Consider the following 21,000-nt stretch of genomic DNA (forward strand, 5'->3'; position numbering starts at 1 on the left):
AATTAATCGACTTCTGTTGTACAGATAAAATTGTCATTTGCTCAAAAAGCTGAATTAGTGACGAAGCTGTAAGTTCGATGCTAATGTGTAAAAATCAACAATCGGCCATTTTGATTTTTTTTGTATTTGAAACTAAACAAAATGATGCAGAAACCACAGTGTGAACTGAAACGATTGAGCAAAACTCAAACACAAGTTGGCAAGAAAAACAAAAAAACACACATTGTTCAGATCCTTGAAAAACAACATGTTTTTGTTTTAAACACATCATTTGTCCCTGTTAGGAAAATGTGGATTCGCAATATTTTCAGAAATATACTAAAATAATTGACAAACATTTTTATATTTTCAAAAATTTATATTATTCAAGGTTTGTCGGTGACCGTGAAAACAATTCCATTATTTTCCAACTGACTAACTTGTTAAGTTACTCATTGTTGTAGATGCTGCCATTGACAACGTTGTAGAATCTGGATGTAAAGGAGCAAAGTATTTATTTTAGAATATTTCAACATGGGACAAATTTAATTGATTTCATAAACAATAAAAAGTGATCACACACTCGCTAAGTTTTGAAAAAACAAATTTCAAATACATTTATAATTGTATGAAGTCATCTCTATCTTTTTTCGTACACCAGAAACAAATGCATGAGAAAAATATGACTTCACAAAAATTATGTTTCACCTGAACTTGAAAATGTTGTGAAAGAATTTTGTTCGGTTGTCACAGACGACTGGTTGTCCATAGCAACTGTGTGATGTGGTTCACTGCTTAAGGTGAGTGTGGGAAGTGAAAAAACACCCTGAATATGAAAATCACATAATTATACCTGAAGTTAGTACAGAGATTTTTTCTTTTATTTAAAGTGATTACTTTTCATAAAACAATAAAATGCACAACAGTATTAATAATTTGCGTGAGCTGCATACAGATGGCCAACTGTTTCGACCTGCAAGGTCTCATAAGTGCAGCTTACAAAATTCATTTTATTTGCTTTACTTATCAGTGTAAATAATGTTCAATCGTCTTTCAAAGTATTCACACCATATTTACTTTAAAAAAATGGGGTTTCTTATCAAGCATAAATGCTCACAATGGTCACTCCAATATTAGGGAACAATATTGTTAAAATAGTTGAACTACAAACCTGGTTGTTTATGAGATCTTGTGAGTTTAAGGTGAGCGTAAGATCTTGTGACGTTCCACTCCCATCCTGATTTTGAATTCGATAACAAGCTTGTTGCTGGGGTTGTTGACCATCTGGGGTTTGTTGAATACTTGCCATGAACTGTTGGACAGCCTTTAAGTGGAAAGATGATGTTTGAGAAGTACATCTTGATGAGGGTTGTGGTATGACAACCGATATGTGGATATTAAATCAAAAACTAATGGCAAAAGAGTTTTTTGGTATGAAAACTGTGCCTGGCAACATTAATAATGGATTGACAAAATGTGCTGGCTTGTAATTTAATACAACTTTTCCATGTAGACAATGTTACAATGTTTGTAAGACTGCATTTAGTGCTTAGATCTAAGAACAAGTTGATTAGATTTGTGGTGTAACCGACACGTTACCTGAGCAATCCCAGGGTTGTTGAGATTAAGGGAAACTTCCTGGTTCTTGTTGCTTTCCACCATCCCTCCATTATTACTCAAAACTACCGGACTCTGTAGGATCTGGGGATGGAATGAGAAAAACTGATGAAAGAAATTTTACAACAGACAAAAACTTTTGGATCAAATAGTTTTGTTGCCATATAAGTTGTGATCGCCGAGCTCATGTAGCTCCAGAAATACTCATGGTTGTGAGTTCAAAACTCAATGAAGCTGTGTCTTTTTATTTGTCAGGTATTCAAGCCAATTATTTCTTGCCATTTTTACAGATTCAGAATTGTAAAACATCTGATAATCTTATAAGCACTATGACAAATGTAGGTTGATATCATGATAGTAGTATGAGCACAGTTTGTTCAATTAAGGAAATGTATTACAGGAATGTATATATTTTTGCCATCCAACAGCTCAACATATTCAGGAATGTTTAGTGACGTGAATCTCTGCATCTCACGAATTATCACCTGCTGAGTTATTCCAGCTAAACTAGAAGGAACAGCGATGTTAATTTCCTGTAGAGGGCGACCTTGATCGTCACTTGAAGTCGCTGTAGTGTCGGTCATGCCTGACTGAGCAAGTGATTGCAGACACATATTGTTAACGGGTTGTATGACAACATTGGGGGCTGGCCAGGTAGATTGTTGTTGAAACGATGCAATGTTGGAACTGAAATACAAGCAGAATGGAATAATTTATAAATCAATGCATTAATTTGCATCAAAGAAAGTATTTTGGCAATTGCAAAAAATATTATTAATAACACACAAGAACAAATATGTTTTTTCAGCTAATTCACCATGGTGACAACCTGTACTGGAGTGTATTTATTAAACTGGGTAAATTTCCAAGCATTTTCATTCTTTATTCACAAACATTTTGTCTAACATGCATGTGACACAGGTCGAAATTCACATTTAAAATTTGTTTGCATTTAAACACGACTCCTTTTTTTGTGGCAATTCTACTGGAGATTATAGTGGACGGGATACTTACTGTGTTTGTTGTTGGTGTTGAATTGGAACTCTCTGTGATTCCTGTATGGTTTGTTGAAGTAAGACTGGGTCAATTTGAAGGGTAATGTTAGGATCATCGGTTGATAATTGGAGGTTGTGGCTTTGGAGCTGGACAGGAATCGAAGGATTTTCACATTCTGGTTGCTGTAAAACAAATTTTTAAAAAATAAAAAGACTGATAAATGGTTTTGGTGCCTACAAATCTAAGGCATGTTCAAATAATCACAGCAGTCAAACGTTTGAATGAAAAAAGTGATATTACAAATAGTGTACAAGAAAATATATTGGATTAATAAACAATGCAGCAGACTCGGAAATGTGAAAAAAACTTTAAATTTGGTTTCTACCCGGGTTAGTTTTCAACAAAGAAACACTAATCGATAAAAGCCAATAATTTTTTAATTTTTATATTTTCAGAAAATGCATGTCATTCTATGCAGCTAGCAATCCGTTGAAAAACGGCGAAGTTATTTGCGTTTGAAGTTTTGTCGACTGGAAAAAAACGTTTTGTCGTCTAGCGTCTCTTTGGTTTAGTTTTCACCTGGAATAATCCTGTGCTGAGAAAACTATCAACAGGAACAGTTAACGTCACATCCGGCCACACTACAGTTGATTGTGATGTGGCAGCTGTAGATTGGACATTGGTTGTTGTGGTAACTGATGGAGTCGATGTAGCTTCTGTGAAATTATCTATAGTTTAGGAGATTTGCAGGGTAAGTCATGCAACGATGTGTTTTATTCCAATGTTATAAATACCTAACGCCCTGTGTTTTACTTTTGAATGTGAGAAATGGTCAAATTCATTATGTCAACCTAAATACCCTTGCATTGTCCTGTGAGTGAACAACCATAACTTGAAATTGATCTTAATATGTTAACCTAAATTGAATGTCACGATTATGTTAAATTGGAATACACAATGGTCAGTACATTGTTGTGAGAATGAAGAGACTGGCTCATACTATTGTCAACATTGTCATGTTTCATGCAAAAAAAAATGTTTCGGCAAGAACTTATGCCATCATAGTCTGGACCAGTCTCTTTATTCTCAGAATTATGAGCAAATCAGTTATAGCGTTCTTCAGTATATTGTGTTTTTTGGTAATAAGTAAAGTTTTAGAAAAGTACGCACAGCAAAACAATCCAATACTGACCTTCGATTAGTTCCTGTTGTTCTTCATCTTCTGCCCTCGGTTTATTCGGATAAACAAGATGGACGGTCATGTGATTTTTACGATGACCTGAGGTTCGGAATGTAGCCGGACAATGTGGACATTTGTAAGGTTTCGCTCCCGTGTGTAACCGCATATGAACCTGGAAGATAAGTATTCAACAGTATTAAGGAATTTGCTTTATGTACTTATATACTGTGCACACCACGGAAATGCATGGCCTGTATTTTATCTACAAAAAGACTATCTTAATACGATTTGTCCTGTTTTGGTCTATATTTTAAATTGCGAGACCCATTTCAACTGTAATAATTGAAAATATTAATCGAACCAAGAAGGTGGTTTTTAATATTGCAGAAGACATAAATTTGTTTTAACTTTATGAACAAACAAAAGGATTCTCTGTGACATCTGATTAAAATTATCTAATGCAGAGTTTCTCAACAGCTGGTCAGCAATATGCTTTTACCGGTACCCAAATATACATTATTTTCACTTCAAATATATTTTCGTACGAAGTGAATACTTTTGCATTATTACTTTTTCTGTTTTATTTAATATATTTTTTAATTAACCTAAATATTAGTCTAGATTTAGACGTAAAAGCTGTTTGAAATTTTACTGGAAAGGTTGAGAATCACTGAAGTAAACAAACTGTGGACTTCACCACAACAAAAAAAACAAAACAATATTTAAGTCAGACCTTCAAACTTGATTTGGCAGCGTACATCATGTCACAAATGTGACATCGAAACATTTTCCTCTGTAGATGGGATTTTTGATGAGATACAAGGGTTGACTTGACAGTGAATCTGCAGACAACGTTGGGATCAGAATTGCTTTACTCAAGTAACGATTCCTTTAGAGGTTTATCGTAAAAACATGACAGTTAGTCATTGTTGGATTGAAGCGGAAATTTACTGCAAAATGGTTGGTTTTGAAACTTTAGCCGCGCAACCATGACAACCGTCTACTTACGACTTCCCGCAAATATCGCAGCTGTACGGTTTGTCTCCTGTGTGGGTCCGAATATGGCGGGCGAGATCACTCGGTTTACGGAAACTCTTGGGACAAAACTCACAGGCGTTGGCGTAAAGTGGTCCGTTCGTCTCAAACTCCTTGTATTTCCCGCGTTGGTTGTTTCTCATTTGTGTAACCTGGGGTCACATCCGGTAGCTTAAGAGTCGTGACTTTTTGGTGAAACACAAGGAATGTTTTTGGAACTGGCAGCGATATGCCCAATAATTTAAAGTTGATGAGACCTTACAGGTCGAAACTGTGGCCATTGGATTGCAGTTGACAGAATTCATATTATTGGCTCTACGCTTTGTAAAATAACTGCAACGTTTCCAAAATTTTAATAAATATTCCAAAAACTTTAACTCGTGACCGATGATTGACATTTGGGGAAATTTACACATATATGCATAACAGTGTGGCAGAGAGCCAGATATTATAAAATCAACTTTGCAAACAGGACCACAGGTTACAGTCTCAGCATTACCTTGTCCTTCTCAGCGACCGCGTCCAACAAAATTCTTTCAGACAAGGTCATGTTTTGACTCGGGTCTGTTTTCTCGAGAATTTCACTTTGTTCCTCAGACAAACGATAAAAACCAGATCTGCGCAAAAGAAACAATGCAAGTTATCGCAATCGACATTCATATTTAAATTGTTTGAAAACGGAAATCCCCGAACTTTAAAAACTAAAGAGGAACCAGGCAAAAAACTGTGCATCCTGTAATTCAATATGTGACACTGTTTTAAAAAAAAATAACAAAAGACATTTTGTTATTAAGCATTGAACAAGATTCCGAAAACGTTGCGTTAAAAAAAAACGCCAATTTAGGAAAAAGGTTTATGTTTATTCATTAACTTTTAGGTTAGATTAAAACATAAAAATGGATTTACGCCGCGAGTTCACACGAGATCATTCTTAAGTAAGAAATATACCGTTTTCTTCTGGCCACAATTTTTTTCTTCACTTCCTCGACTTCACTCGGGTGATGAAGTTTGACGTGATCAAGTAACTCGACACTATCATCACACACGTGGTCACACACTGCACATGTTTGTTTGCTGCAAAAAATAATACAAAAATTCTTACGTATTTCCTTCATCACACAGTACAGTAGTACCAAGGTTCGAGTATTTCAAACAAGGAAAATGATTAAAATACAACTTCACGTCTTTCATGCATGGCAGTATTGATGTTAATTTATCACTTGTTTTGCATTCAAGGAGTTAACTCAAGCTTCAATTGGCCAAAACTTTACATAGTTAAGTTGGTTTAAACTTGCCCTGCTAACAGTCAATCTCTTTGTTCAACAACACCTTGTGATAAATATATTAACTTATGATTACTGGAAGTGCAAGTTTGAAAACAATCAGAAATGACCAAAGGATAGTAAAGGCTTACATGATCTGTTTTAATATTGTGGATATTGTTTGAACACTTTTAATGCAAGTTTTATTGTGCGACCCACAATGAGATATGACCAAACGAATTAAAAACAATTTAATGAGAAAAAAAACAATGTGAACACATGCAATTTTCGTGATCTAATAGAAAACTGTAACATTTAGAAATGCTTCTCGACCCACCAATGGGTTGCGATCCACTGGTTGGGAAGCACTGATCTAAGATACCTGTCTGTCCAGAAAGAATAAAGATCAAAACTTACTTGATGCGGGAGTGATGCTGTTGATGTTTCGACAAGGCCGTCCTGTTGCTGAAGTAGAGTTTACAAACATGACACGACAACTTGGTGGCGCTGTTGTGTGAGATCACGTGGCTCACGAGCGACTCTTGTGAGTCGAGAGAATGTCCGCATGCTGGACAGAGTAGTTGATTGTTCGAGAGGGATTTCTGTTCCTCCTTTACATGTTGTTCCACTTCTTCCTCGGAGTCAAAAGTACGACAACAACCCTGTGCGAAAATATATTGAATGTTGTTATGAGAAAGATAACCAAGAGAAAAATACATGAAAGGTAAAAGACTAATTTGCAAACAGAAATGTTCATCATCTGTTGACTCGGTCAATCATTTTGTTCTTATTCCACTTTAGGTTAATGAAGGAGTGTTTAAATGTTTACGTACATCTAACAAAGAAGCATAACAGGATTTTGGGAAAATGTTGGTCAAATGAAACTATGAAGATTTGTTCATTCATTGTTTTTTTTTGCCCAAAGTATTTCAGTAATGAAAATAGACGGGGAGTGTGAGAAAACAGAGAATTGTGAAAGCAGGTAAAACTCCAACTTAAAGTTTGCAACACAGGTTTCTGGCACATTCACTACAAATAATTACCTGACATACAAACTCCCCATCTTGTGAAGATTTTGGTCTAAAACAAAACAAAGTTACATAAATTTGAGATTAAAAAGTAAAATTTACACAATAAAAAATTATATATTATGTAAGAAATGTTCAATAACTCTCACAATCAATGTTTCAGAATGTTTTGATTATAATTTAGATCCAAACATGTATTCTTACTATCGTATTGTCCGTAATGTTTAATAATAAAAGATATAAAATCTGAATATTTACTCTGTTGAAATCAAATCTTGATCCTGATAAACATCAACATTTTCAACCACAGTATCATCAGCAGCAGGTTGGGGAATTTCCCCATCTTGTTGTTTTAGGTCAGACGAGGTTTGATTTACTGGAAAAGGTGAATGGCATTGTGGGAAAAACAATTTAAACATTTTGAAAGCAATTTTACAAAACTTAAAGGAAAAGCAATATATCAAAGGTAAAAGTATTTTAGATGTTGATATTACTGCATTAAACAAGCATAACAGCTAAGGAATTAAACAATAATATACGAACAAAAAACTTACTTCTAAAATGGGACAACTTGTTGATATTTTGAATCATATTTGGATTAACCTGAAAACAGTTAGGAAAAAAATTAATTAAAAAAGTAAAAACAGTTCAAAGTTTTATGAAATGAAAATTATGTGAAATAAAATATCACGTTAAGATTTATAATAATTATTTACCTGCTGCAAGGTTGGGTCATTGTGAAACTCAACTGTGTCATCACTATTCATCATTGTGACATCACTACTCGATGGGTTTTCCCCTGCTGCATCACCCTCTACAAACAACACAAGGAAAATTAACCTTAAAACTCTCCATCCCTCAAATCTTACCTTCATCAATGTTGCTTATGTGGAACAAAATCCCATTATCCAATGAGTTTGCCAGAAAGTTTTCCTCTTGTTGCATTGATTGGTTGTTTGTGTTGTCGCTTAGCGACTGAGGTAACTACGGGTAGTTTAAATAAAACAATGTTATTGTCAATTTCCGAAGACCTGGAATTCAAGATTGTGACAAGAGCACAAACCAAACTGTCATATATTCAAAGAAACACATGTATATTATTCATAGATAAGAAATGTACAGGAAAAATACATAAGCAGCAAAACTGATGGTTAAAAATGATCAATTATTGGTAAAAAATAATAAATTTAGAAATTTTCTTTTAAAATTCTACTCAATACAAGTGTCAAGCCCAACTATTAAGATGACTTTTTTCTCTTGGTAGCTGAGTAAATTTAGTGGATGAAATACCTGTGTTGAATTGACATCATTTCTGTGCGTCTCGATATGTTTCTTGCATGTCGAGTTTGTTTTAAATCTCCGTTGACAATACGGGCACATAAACGGTCTCTTCATGCTGTGACTTGACATGTGGCGTTTTAAAGTTCCATTAGCAGCAAACGATTGCCCACATATTGAACATTGGAATGGTTTTAAACCTGCAGGATTGAGATAAGCACAAGTTGGCAAATTTTCTTATCTAAATTTTAACGCATCATAAAGTATTGCTTTAAAATCTAAATTATTTGTACATACTTAGCTAATAGATATTTTATTCAACATGTTTAAAACTGTGAAAAAATTTGATTAAGCCATCAAAAATTAAAAAAATTTTAAAATGTTTGAATTACACACCAGTGTGTGTGGTAAGATGGGCTTTCAGAATGCTGTGAGAAATGAATGACTTTCCACATTGAGTGCAAGCATACGGTTTTTCTCCTGGAAAATAATTTTTCAATTGGTTCAAAATCTACAACCATTAACATTAATGCTTGTGAATTGATTGTGGGAATTCCCCCATTCTGCTGCAAGTGGCCCTGGTGATTTCCACCTTATTTTAAATATATCCACTATCTAAGAAACTTTCGTTTCAGGCTGAAATCTGTCAGTCTTGTTAAATTAAACAAATATATTTCGCTTTGCTAAGAGCATCATCAGTGTCTTAGTGCATTAACACTAACTTATTGTTAGACTTGTTTGAATAATATATTTTTTCACCACAATGTCTAGGATTATTTAACAATAAATTCAAATTGAACTGATTTTACTTTTAAATTTGATTAGGAAAAGGTTTCAATGCATACAGAAACACAAACACTGTTACATTTTAATTATCGTGGGTTACGATACTTGGGAAAAATCAAAACAAGCTCTCAATGCGTTATTAGTATTTATACACACAAGCATTCACACAAAACAATGAATACATTACCAGTATGTGTTCTGATATGTTGCTCAAGATGACAGGACTTTCCAAACTGTTTGTTGCAAGTTACACATTTGTAGTTTTTTTCTGGATTTTCGGATTCTACACAACAAAACTGTATGTCAGACACCATGATTTAAATGGATAATTTTTCCTTTTTTTGTGTAAAATATTTTTGTTTTTTTTTGTTCTTTCATCTAACCGGTTTCTTTGGGTTGAATTTCTCCATTTTCTGTGATTAGAATCGGTTGCTGGAGTGGGGCTGGGTCAGGAGTCCGGTGTTGTGAAGTAAACCTGAAAACATTTATTTTACTCTTTGTTTTGTAACAATGAAAACTGTTAAGTCATCATTTACTCTAAAAGGATTTTATTCTGCTGTTCGTATACTTGAAAACAAAAAAGTTTGGGTCCACATTTAACCAAGAAACACACAATGTTTAAAAATTAAAAAAAATTAGGAACCAAAATTCTACTTTCTCAAAAAACAGTGTCACAAACATAAGAGGTTGTAAATTTTAACATTTTTAAACCAAGAAATAATTTTTATACAGTGTTGATCTATTGTCAACAAACTAGAATTTTTAATTCTGGTCCTTTTTGAATTATCTGTTCCAATCCTTCATTTTATTTGTCTGTGCTTGAAAGTATTGTTAACCATCCTGTTGGTCATGTTCAGTTTGAAACTTAGTATGTCTATTGTTTATTTACATTTTCATGTGGATTCAAGTCAAAGTTCATTAAACTAAACCAAACTTTAATAATTGAGACAAAAAAGTTAAATCGTCAAATCTCAAATTACATTTGGAAAATATCTTTCTTGTCACGTTTGTGAGGTCTTGTGTGAGCTCGCCCTCTCATGTGGGAGAGAATGTGGTTGTGGCGGTGTCCAGTGGTTCGGAAACTCATATCGCACATCGTGCACTTAAACGGACGGGCTCCAGTGTGCATTCGAAGATGAACTTTAAGGCTTCCAGAGGTAGTGTAAGACTTCTGGCAAATCTAAATAACATAAATAAACTTAAATCGTTTTTATAAAATTGCTGATTAAGATTTTGGAAATTCCTTGCACTGTATTTAGGTTCAAAAAACAAAGTGATGTTAATTAAAACCTGCCGATGTCATTGATTATGTTATGACTCAACAAAATTTCAGCACAAATCACATGAACAAACACTGCTACAACATAATTTGCAAATCACATGTAAAAACCACAGTTTTAATCAGTTAAGTGCACAATTACAGTTTTAACTCAACAGGTCTTATCACCGCAACACCCCCACATTTATTTGAGAATTTGTCTCGTTATTATTATGTTATTATTATCACTTATTTATACCTGACACTTGTAACCTCTGACCCCAAGATGGGTTCGTTCATGAGCAGTGAGTGAAGTTTTGACGCTAAAACTTTTGTGGCATTTTGAACATTTGAATGGTCGTTCCTGGGTGTGAGTTCGAATATGGCGGACCAAATCACTCGGCTTCTTAAACTCCTGAAAAAGAAATTTTTGTTATTACAGCTTGTTTTTGAAAACAAATGTTTTTGTCTTTAGTTAATTTATGAACATGAAATACATATTCCAACTTTTGTACAAGCTTGTTGGAATTTTTTAGCATTTTATTTGGTTCTTATTATAGTGAAGTTAAACAGCAACCTTTACAGTCCTTAAATTTTGTAAAGGTGAAATTTCTCAATAAAAGACAGTTTGTTGAATCAAGCACAATATGTGTTTACACGTCAACAGAAACATGTGTTGAATTTAAAATAAAGTTAAAGTGGAGGACAACAGCAGAATACAATGAATTCCAATCACCTTTGGACAATGCATGCATTGATGCCATCTTATTCCATCAACTTTTCTAACTTTCCACATTGGTTCACCAGGGTGACCAGAACCACGATAATATAAACCAGAAATAACTGGAAACATTTAATTATGGTTGAGAAACAAATACAAAGTAGAGTAAAATAAATTTACTGAGAAAACAGAAATTATCACCAATAACATGCAAGTAAATTTTATTTTATTTTGAAATAACATAAAGAAGTTAAAATGAATATTTTTAAATAATAAACATTCGCCAATAACAAACCTGATTTTCGTTGCTTGTCAGAGGGTTGGGGAACTCCCATATTTTGATCATTCACTGAACAAACAACAAAAATTAGAATTCTCTACACTTACAAAATGGAAAAATTGCAAGCTTGTACAATAAAAATAATCACCCAGATAAACCAAGCCTATGTTAAGGATACACTAGAAGTTATGCAACAAAAATACAAACAAATACGTGCAGCATATAACTTCAGAATCTACATTACAAAAACAAAATAAATATCACAATTCACGATGCAAGCTTTTGCAAGATGAGAAAAGTCAAGTTTACAGAATTGTATAATAATAATATCACAAATGACCACATGCAGCAGATATAGGGTGAATGCATACAACATATCATTTTAGGTTTTTTTTTTACCATATTCTCTTGGGAATGAGCCACTGGAAGTTGTTGTAACATCTTGGTTGCTCTGAAATATAATACAAACATATAAATAATGCAAACTGATCTTACAACTAAAATACACACGTTCGTTTTTCGAAGTTAAGTTATCCAACATACCAGTTTTAAAAACAATACTTATATACTTAATTATTCTTGCCATTATGATGACAAAAATATCTATCAATTATTATTAAGAAACTTTCATGATTATATAGTTTTTTGCCCTAAACATTTAGAACTTACCATGTGCATTTCAGCATTTGAAGTCATCCCACTTGTTGAACTGAAAAATCAAACTAACTTTTACAAACTGAATAAATTTCTACACAAGTTTAACACTAGTAATAACTAAAAAATAATTTCAACATACAACATAGTTTGAAGGTTTAAATCTTTCTGTGCAAGAGTGACATCAACAACATACAAGACAATGTTACTTAAAAACATGCCATGAAAAATATATTTGTATGTGCACAAATTAAGCGAGAAAAATCACAAAGATTTAAAAGGATCCGATCAAGCTAAAGACACAAAAACAGCTTTCAAAGTTTGGAAACAGTTATATTTGGATCACAATGTATCAAGAAAATTATCCTTCTGTGTACTCCAAGCAATTATGAAAAAAATTATCGCCAGGAAAATGAAAAAAAAGATTAAAAGAACAACGGTAAAGACAAAAAACAACCTTCAAAGTTTGGATAATAACTTACATGTTACTGGTTTGACCAGACTCATTTAATTCCTGCGACCTCGTGTGGTCGACTCCACTATCCTGTAATGCTTGCTGTACGATATCATTGTCCAGTTCTTGGCTCATCAAACTATCAGCTACACCCATAGTTAAATTTGCAGAGTTTGAATTTTCACCGTCCTGGAATAAACACATAACAAATTTTAAACAAAAAACAAGAATTGATTCAATTTTGCTGGAATTAATGCACTTTTAACGGGAAGATTGAAAAGTTTATTTAACATACTACATCGATGTGTATTTGGTGGTGCAAGACCACGTCCTAGACGGGGTGGGGGTCGACATTTTATTGGGAATTCCCAATTTTCTGCTGTAAACTAAGGTTAATTGTGGTCGAGCATTGCAAAATACGAAAGCCAGTGTTGGTGTGAATCGTTACATAAACAGTGGCTTCCTGGACTACGCAATGGTAACACTGTGGAAAACTCGATGGGAGATTTTGCGGTAGTGCTTGCGCCGTAGTTTCATTACCACGACTTTGAAAAAAAGGTTTAAATATAGGTGTTATCTGAAAGGAATTAAATGTGGGCTTATGTTATCAAGAAAACATACAAATAAAAAGTATGTTGCATGCAGTGGCCAAACGTGCAAATATGTATTTTGCACCTATGCAAGGGCTAACAGTTGTTTTCAACATGCGTAATATTGGCAACGTGTTCAACAACTAAACTAATTGACTTTCCACACAAGAAAACCGCTTGTCATCGCAACATCGTCGCCATTAAAAAATGCATTTTGCCCTTGACAAAACATGACACTTGTTTGGTAACAATGCAACATGTTTGGTAACAATACTAAGTGTTCCGTAAAAGTGCAAGTGCGATGCGGTTTTTAGGTAAAGGTTATAAACTTTCTGGTTTTCACAGAGATTTTGACAAAAAATTACAGCATGATAAATGTCCGAAAAAAATTGTAACCGCAGCTAATGGCTTCATTAATTAGGTACCGAAACCGAACACCCCCCTCGTATTTTTTCTAGATCCGCCACTGTGTCGGTATAATAATCCATTTTAAGCAAGACACACAACTATTAAATATGTTTAACACAATCAGAACTCACATCTAAACTCCTTAGCAACTGTTGGATGACATCAAGATCTTCCTTGGCAACAGGTTTTCCTCTCTGTGATTCACTAGCACTGATCATATCTTCCGTTAACATCGACAAGATGCTTTGCGGGTTCTAACAGAAAAAAAGAAATGAAATTGTTGCAATTCTGTACAATTGATCTGTAGCCAAATAAAATATTCATGTATTTTATGATTAAAGCCAAAAAAACATTCAAAGTTACTTTTGAAAAGCATCAACAATTGTAACTAACTCAAAAAAATATTGTGTAATTTTGATTAAAAAAGCATTTTTTCCACAACATAACAACACGTTAAAAATATAAAATAATCCTAGATAGAGTACAAACCGAAATATTCCCATCATCATCCTGGTCTTGTTGTTCAGGATGTTGGTGATATTTCGTGATGTGGGCATTCAAATTTCCAACTTTCTTAAACACACACGAACATTCTTCACACTGGAATCTGTTGGTTACTTTCGAGTGAACTCGGGCGACGTGCATTCGTAAATTTCCCCGTTGTGTGTAAAGCTAAAGTTGAGGAAACATGGTTTTATAATCAGTGCAATAATGTTGTGAGGTGCAATAATCAAATTTGTGGGAATAAAAACAACTTTGTGGTTAAGGAAATTGTTTAAGATATTTTATGGAACTACAGATTCCTTAATGTGAAAACAATAATTTGTCAATACTGTAATATTGACAAGTATTTGCATAATATAGTTTACTTGTTTTGAAGTTTTTGTCATACCAAACCACATCTATCAATATGTCATGCTTATGTTAGGAAAGTAACTAAAATTGTGGAATGAAGTAAAAAACCAGTACATGAGGTCATAGTTGGAAAGCAATTTCTAACATTCTTTGGGTTCAAAAAAATTACAAATAAACACAAAAATAAATCGGAAATTTGTTAAAATTGTAGGAACCTGAGGACAATGGGGGCAAGTGTACGGCTTCTTCCCCGAATGCAGCATCATGTGAATTTGAAGAGCACTTTTCTGATTAAACGCTTTGTCGCATAAATTACATTCAAAGGGTTTTTCACCTGAAAAAGCATTTATTGACCAAAAGTTTAAAGATATATTTGTGTGGCAAACATCCCCTCCATAAAAAAATCGAACACATTTTTATTCAACAGATTAAACAAAATTATTCGTGATTCTATGGTTGTGAATTCACAAAGTTCAAGAAATTTGCAAAAAATAACATAATAATGCTGCATATCCACTACTAAATTCAGAAATATTTGACTGGCCATTTGGATGTTATGAACTGCATGCCCAGTATTATTACAATATGAACATAACGAACCCGTATGGATGAGTATGTGTCGTTTTAGTTGACATTCCTTCCGAAATTCCTTGTTGCAATATTTGCACTTTGCAGGGTTTGACTTTCTCCGATATTTTCTGGTTTCCTGCCTGCAATGGAAAGTGTTACTATGGCAACATTGAAAACAGCAAATATTTATAATGTTCTTTCACATTTCACTTTCAACTTCTTACCTCATTTCAACGACATGTGGGAGAACTTGACCAACCGCAAGAACTGCAAAAACATTAAAATCTTATCAAATGCTGTTGGGGTGTCCAAAATTACTCGCAATGAGTGACAGTGTAATCTTTTGATTTGAAATCAAGAAAAGTTTCTGCACTTATATAAATATAATCTAATCTATGCCAAACTTAAAAATTCGTCAGTACCACGAAGCAGAAATTGCTCCAATTCCTGTGGTGTTTATAAATGACAAATTCTTTTGCTCTTGGGATTTAATGAAAAATAATAGTAAAATGACTATCATCTTAAATGCAGTCGATTAGACATTATCTTGATACCAGTGACACCATTTATTAATCCAAAGCATTATGTTGCATGAATGGTTAAATTTAGTAGTAAAAATGTTGGGTTTCAGATGTTACCTGTTCTGTCACTTAAATGTTTCTGCAAATCACGTCTATGTTGAGCCATGTGTGAATCAAGTTCTGACTTCAAAGTAAACTCATCACCGCATTCAGTGCATATCATCGTCTAAAATCCATAAAATATTTCTTACAATTTCAAGTAAACAACAACAATATTGTTTCGTCAACAACAATGATACATATTAGTTGCCCACAACAATTTTGTCTTCAAATGACAACAAACCAACCTCATCTATCAAATGAATCGGAAGATGAGACTTGAGACTCGCAATTCGCTGGAAACTTCGACTGCAAGATGGACATTTGTACCCGTCCACACCTTTCTCCGCATGAATAGCTTGGTGCAAAACCAAGTTGCTTTCTATGTTGTACATCTCTGTGCATTGATTGCACTTGTATGTCTGAAAATATGTAAGAAGTTGGGTTAAAATATGTGTTGTTTTTTGAGCACATTAATGCTTCAACTCTTTATGTATATACACCACACCTTGCAAACCACAACATTGGACTTTTTTTCAAAAAGGCACCCCAAATTCTGGCACAGGTGCAACACAACCATAGGCGTCGATAATACAGGTCGTTTGAAACTATAGCTTAACACATGTATATGGTTTTTGTGACAATAAATTTAAACGAAATCCAGGGGTGACAATACACATGTTGTCACCCCTGTTTGTTTGTGAGGGGTGACATGTCACCCCAGTCACCCCTAAATCGACGCCTATGAACACAACGATATGTAATATTACCTTTTCATTACTATGTTCTTTCAAATGTCTTTTGTAGGCAGTAATTTTGGCGATCTGAAGATTACACTGAGTACATGTGAACGGACCTTTGCGATTCTCCGTTGAAAGTGTGGAAACAGTCCTATTAAAAGCATCGTGTCACAAATGTTATGACAATTACTTTATTTACACATAAAGACACCTATTAACATTGTTGAATATACGCTTTATCTGATTTGACCAAGCAGTTACTCCACAGTGACAAGTAATGTTTTGCCTGATAAACTTGCACGTATTTCTCTTTTTCCTTCCCCTCTTAGTTTTCTTTGCAGTTTTCTTCTGAAACGATTCTTTGCAACCTTTGTACAATTCTTCCGTCATTTCATTTCTATAAAAAAATAAACAGTTAAAATTCCATTCTATTTACCTTCATTTATAGGGACTCCGTTACTTGATATATAAAAATACTCTTTTTTGTAGGGTAAGGGTATTTCCCTTCCAGTTGCAGTGCTTGTACACATAAGCACCTAGTTTTCATTTTTCCAGGGGGGTGGGTGGCTATATTATGACTTCATAATTTGTTACTATGATGTCATGAAGTATCGAAAAACTGTGCTTGAACACACAGGATTGGTCTATGGTACCTGTTGGCATATCATACTGCGAGACTGGCGTTGCAACAATCGTAATAGCTACTCGCTTTTTTTGAAAAACCTGGGGCGCATATAAGTTTGTCTAAAATTGCTACTTTCAAAATGGTCAAAGAATCTTCTGTAAATAAGAGAAATGGTACTGCAGGATGCAAAAGCTTACCATTTTCACTTGATCATTTTGGCTGTTAGGATATCCAACACAGAAAACCTACCTATGTCTCCCCATGTGTTTGTCCAACTCCATTTCAGTAGAGGCATCGAACTGGCATATCATACATTGCAGTTTACGCACATGAGTGTTTGTTTCACCAGATGTTGATGGATAGAGAGACGGAATCAGAAGTGTTATATCCACGGGTTTTGATGTTGATGTGGTGGCTACATGAAGAGGTGGCACAGTATGATAAACTAAACATTGTGGTTCAATAAAATTACAACAAGAAAAAGGAAATGCAACGATCAACCTATTACATTTCACAAAACAAGTTAAAAAATGTCTCTCGCATGCAAATGTGAGTAAATGCAAGATAAATCATATGTATATACCATGAAATAAATTGGAAAAATCAATGAAAAAACACAAAGTGACAAAGCACAGTCCTATTAACATTTGCTTTCATCAGTATTCGCGTGTCAATGAACATAACAAAAAATCTTGTTTACCTTGTGCAGTGGATACTGCAGTGGTTGCTGTGGTTTGTAAGCTGATGTTGGAAGCTGGTTGTGTTATGTAAGTTGATGTTGGTTCACTGACCATGGTTTCTTGTATTGGTTGGAGAAGATCACTTGATTCCACCTCAACCGGTTGCAGGTAACTGAGAAAAAATGGATATTTATATGAAGGGAACCGACATCTTATTATTCTTCCATAGGCGAAAAATATTTCACAGCCTTACTGAGTGTTTGTTGCCACATCTTGATTAATAATAGTTGGTTCTTCCTGTACAACAGGTTGAATGAAATCGTTTGCACTTAAAACTTGCCCCGAAACACTGGGCAGGACAATATACTGCTGTCCATCTCGTTGTATCACTGACAAGTCTCCATCTTCAAACGTTATTGGTTGACCATTGAGCAAATCTCCAAGGCTCTCCAAATCCTTTATGATTAGAACATTAGTATGTTGCAAGTATGTACACACATACACATGTTTAATATCAGTTAAAATAAAAACTTGTGTTTGTATGAACCCTTTTTTTATGAAAAATTATGGAGGAATTTTATAATTTGTACAGGTGCTTTTAGTTAACAAAAAAAAGGGATTTAAGTTAGGAAATATAGAAAACACTGAAGTCAAAAACCAGTCTACTGTTTCTATATTTACAAACCATAGTTGGGTTGGGCTGATGAACAACATATTGTTGTGCGTCTGTTGTCGGTGCCAACTGGATGTATTGCTGATTGGTTGCTTGCGTCTGCAGAAGATGGGATTTTGTGACAGAGAAAAGAAAAAATTCTCATTTTATCCTGTCGTAAGTTTGGTTGAAGTTTTTGTGTTGAAGTCAAGTGCAACTTCACACAATTGCTTTTGATGTCATATACTTTGTTTACCGACAGCAAGGAAAGGTACACATGGTGCACTGATGCGACACAAATTCTATGAGACCATATGAGATTTGCCAGGAAGGACTGCTTCAAGCAGTCAAAGTTGACAATTTTATCAAAAACAAATACACATGCCAGATTGGAAAGTGTGTTAATTGCGCGGACGATGTTTTTCGCATGTTACTGCAACAGCTAATTTATATTGCACAGTTTATCGGTAAATTTTCAACATTTTTTCCAATCTGGCATGTGTTGTTTAGCATTGTTCAGTACCTTCCCAAATTGGTCGAGGGGTCCATTCATAAGCAGAAGCATTTCATTTCCATCATTGTTCTGATTATCCATTACGTATTTGGACCTGCAAAAATTAAATAATGTGTAATTGACCAACATTTTGACCACAGATCATGTTAAAGCTCTGCTAACGAAATGTTAAATTTGTCATGGTGCTTCATGATATTTGCAAAAAAGTGTGATTGTAACCAAAAGGGACTAATTAAAATGATACACTGAGTATATGCATATACCTAAATGATGGCTGTATTTCTTTGGGAAGGACCAATGGCTGAATAAATGCATTAAAAAACCATTAGGAAAGGCTTTGGATGATATTGCAGCAACCTTGTAGGCTTGTACTAACCTCAGATATTGATTTTATGAATCATTACTGGTTAACTACAGGTCACAAGGGGTAAACCCCCATTGCAGCCTCTTAATGCATGTAATTACATTTGTTATTTTTGCAGCATACGGCACACGTATATGCACAACCTTTCAGAGCAAAGACTTTTTCAAAATGAGCGGATTGGTGGATGGATATAAGAAACATTGGTATCCATCCGCCTAACCCTTATCATAAACAAACTAAAACTGGTTATTTAACTCACCGTGTTGTCTTCTAAGAATGCATTTAACAATCATTCATATTGCACAACAAATCAAAGTAATTTGTGTAGCTTGAAACAACCATTTTTATGCACTTATACGAGCAAATTTTACATATTTGTTCACAGGAAAACTCGATACCAATGCAGTAATTGAGATCTGTCCAGTTTCTTTGCCGCCACCTAAAGGATGTATTTAATGAACTAAAATCATTGCATTAAATTTGACCAAAGACTAATTAATATTGCAGGTTAATAACAGTCTAAAATGTTTTAAAGTGATTTATTGTCATTACAATGTGCATTTTTTGCAAAAACACGACATTCACTGGTTTATTGATAGTGAGTTTTAAACCAAACTTGTTTAAAATCCCGCTAGCAGAAACCCTTCAATGATATTTTAAAGATTGTGTTTTGGGGTTGTTTAATCAAAGAGTTTTGATATTCTATAGTTTGGTTGCAGCAGTTGACAAAATTAATTATTGTTTCTGTGAATAGTTTCCGACTGTTTCCGAAGCCGTCCGAACTGCAGACAAACGTATTTCTCCAAATCACCAAAATAAGTTTCCGCTCTGTTGAAGCTGTTTTCCTATCGCCTATTGAAGCTCCGCTGTTGTTCCTTGTTCGTGCTGTTTGTAGAGGAACTATGAAAAGCCAGCAGACATGTAGCAGGGCGCTGTACAGAAAATGCCGTTGTTTGTTTGAGAATATCTTTTCGCTTAACTTGAACCAATGTAATGCATAAAGTGTTGTTTTTGTTTGATGGTTATTTCAAAAGATGTCAGACAGTCGAAGAACTGGTTTATTATTAGGTTTTAAAGAAATTATCAAATGAAAATAAATATCATGTCTTAAAAATGCTGCATGCTGTCGTAATTTTTACGCTTTGTTATTAGAAATGGTATTTGTTTTCCTCCTGAAATTTGTTTGAAACAAGATGTTGTCACAATCATATGATTATGAGTGTGTATGTATAGAGTGTAGCTGTAACCTACTCAAATCGACGGCGGAGTTGGACTTCAGGAATATTTTGTAGGTTTCACACACTGGCAGCGTAACAAAACCACAACGGTGGCAATTCGAACTTCTATGAATTAACTACCTGATTTATCTACCGACAGCATAAGTATGAAATTGTGGCAAGGCTTACGCCTTTGACACGGTTTCATTGATACCCGAAAAGCATAAACTAAATTTCAATGGATGCAAATGCCTTTGAAACGGTTCATGAAGCGTGAATTAAACGTGATTGGAAATACCGCAGCCTGAAAACGTCAGCAGCCACCCCAACAACAGTCACGAGGCGACGTTACGGCACGTGATATGACGTCATTTTACGTCACAGTATATAGTGCCCGGGGCTGAGAGAAGTCCTGATTGGGTTTAGGTTTTCGGTTGTAACCTGCTTTGTCAGATAAATGCTGTTCAGTTGTTGAGGTTAGAGAGTTTGTTTGACGTATGGAGGGTGCTGTTTGTGAAGAGCTCGAATGTGAAGAGAGTGTATTGTATGTTTGTGGTGTGAGTAAATTATAACCAGCAATTGCCTTGTGTCACGACCAGGAAAACCTGCTTAACATAATTTCCTGCGTACAAAACAT

The 21,000-nt window shown here is 34.5% G+C and overlaps 1 protein-coding gene across 1 annotated transcript; it reads right to left on the minus strand.

The window, feature by feature from the left end:
- Nucleotides 1–121: 121 nt before the first annotated feature.
- Nucleotides 122–19,284, minus strand: LOC145905999 (uncharacterized). Its single transcript, XM_082993374.1, has 44 exons — nucleotides 19,046–19,284; nucleotides 18,792–18,876; nucleotides 18,302–18,388; nucleotides 17,870–18,072; nucleotides 17,637–17,788; nucleotides 17,186–17,351; nucleotides 16,598–16,708; nucleotides 16,342–16,462; nucleotides 15,820–15,993; nucleotides 15,590–15,698; nucleotides 15,176–15,218; nucleotides 14,982–15,091; nucleotides 14,597–14,715; nucleotides 14,016–14,198; nucleotides 13,658–13,780; nucleotides 12,557–12,717; nucleotides 12,090–12,129; nucleotides 11,820–11,871; nucleotides 11,436–11,489; nucleotides 11,156–11,262; nucleotides 10,679–10,834; nucleotides 10,142–10,341; nucleotides 9,545–9,636; nucleotides 9,349–9,444; nucleotides 8,772–8,855; nucleotides 8,388–8,575; nucleotides 7,967–8,081; nucleotides 7,814–7,911; nucleotides 7,652–7,700; nucleotides 7,356–7,473; nucleotides 7,113–7,149; nucleotides 6,487–6,731; nucleotides 5,756–5,881; nucleotides 5,307–5,424; nucleotides 4,781–4,959; nucleotides 4,506–4,614; nucleotides 3,785–3,944; nucleotides 3,172–3,308; nucleotides 2,611–2,774; nucleotides 2,082–2,283; nucleotides 1,579–1,680; nucleotides 1,151–1,303; nucleotides 688–805; nucleotides 122–470 (listed from the first exon to the last, which is right to left on the minus strand). The coding sequence occupies exons 2-44, from the start codon at nucleotides 18,861–18,863 to the stop codon at nucleotides 415–417; spliced, it is 5,289 nt and encodes a 1,762-aa protein (XP_082849500.1). The 5' UTR covers nucleotides 18,864–18,876; nucleotides 19,046–19,284; the 3' UTR covers nucleotides 122–414.
- Nucleotides 19,285–21,000: the final 1,716 nt, after the last annotated feature.

Source organism: Ascidia mentula, chromosome 6 (genome assembly GCF_947561715.1).
Source record: "Ascidia mentula chromosome 6, kaAscMent1.1, whole genome shotgun sequence".
Lineage (NCBI taxonomy): Eukaryota > Metazoa > Chordata > Ascidiacea > Phlebobranchia > Ascidiidae > Ascidia > Ascidia mentula.

Coding starts and splice junctions, on each gene's coding strand:
- LOC145905999 (XM_082993374.1), bottom strand. CDS start 18,863: ATGGATAATCAGAACAATGATGGAAATGAAATGCTTCTGCTTATGAAT. Junction 12,718..13,657: donor AGTTGCTAAGGAGTTTAGAT/GTGAGTTCTGAT, acceptor TGTTTATTCCAG/GACGGTGAAAATTCAAACTC. Junction 5,882..6,486: donor CAGCATCACTCCCGCATCAA/GTAAGTTTTGAT, acceptor TATTTTTTGCAG/CAAACAAACATGTGCAGTGT.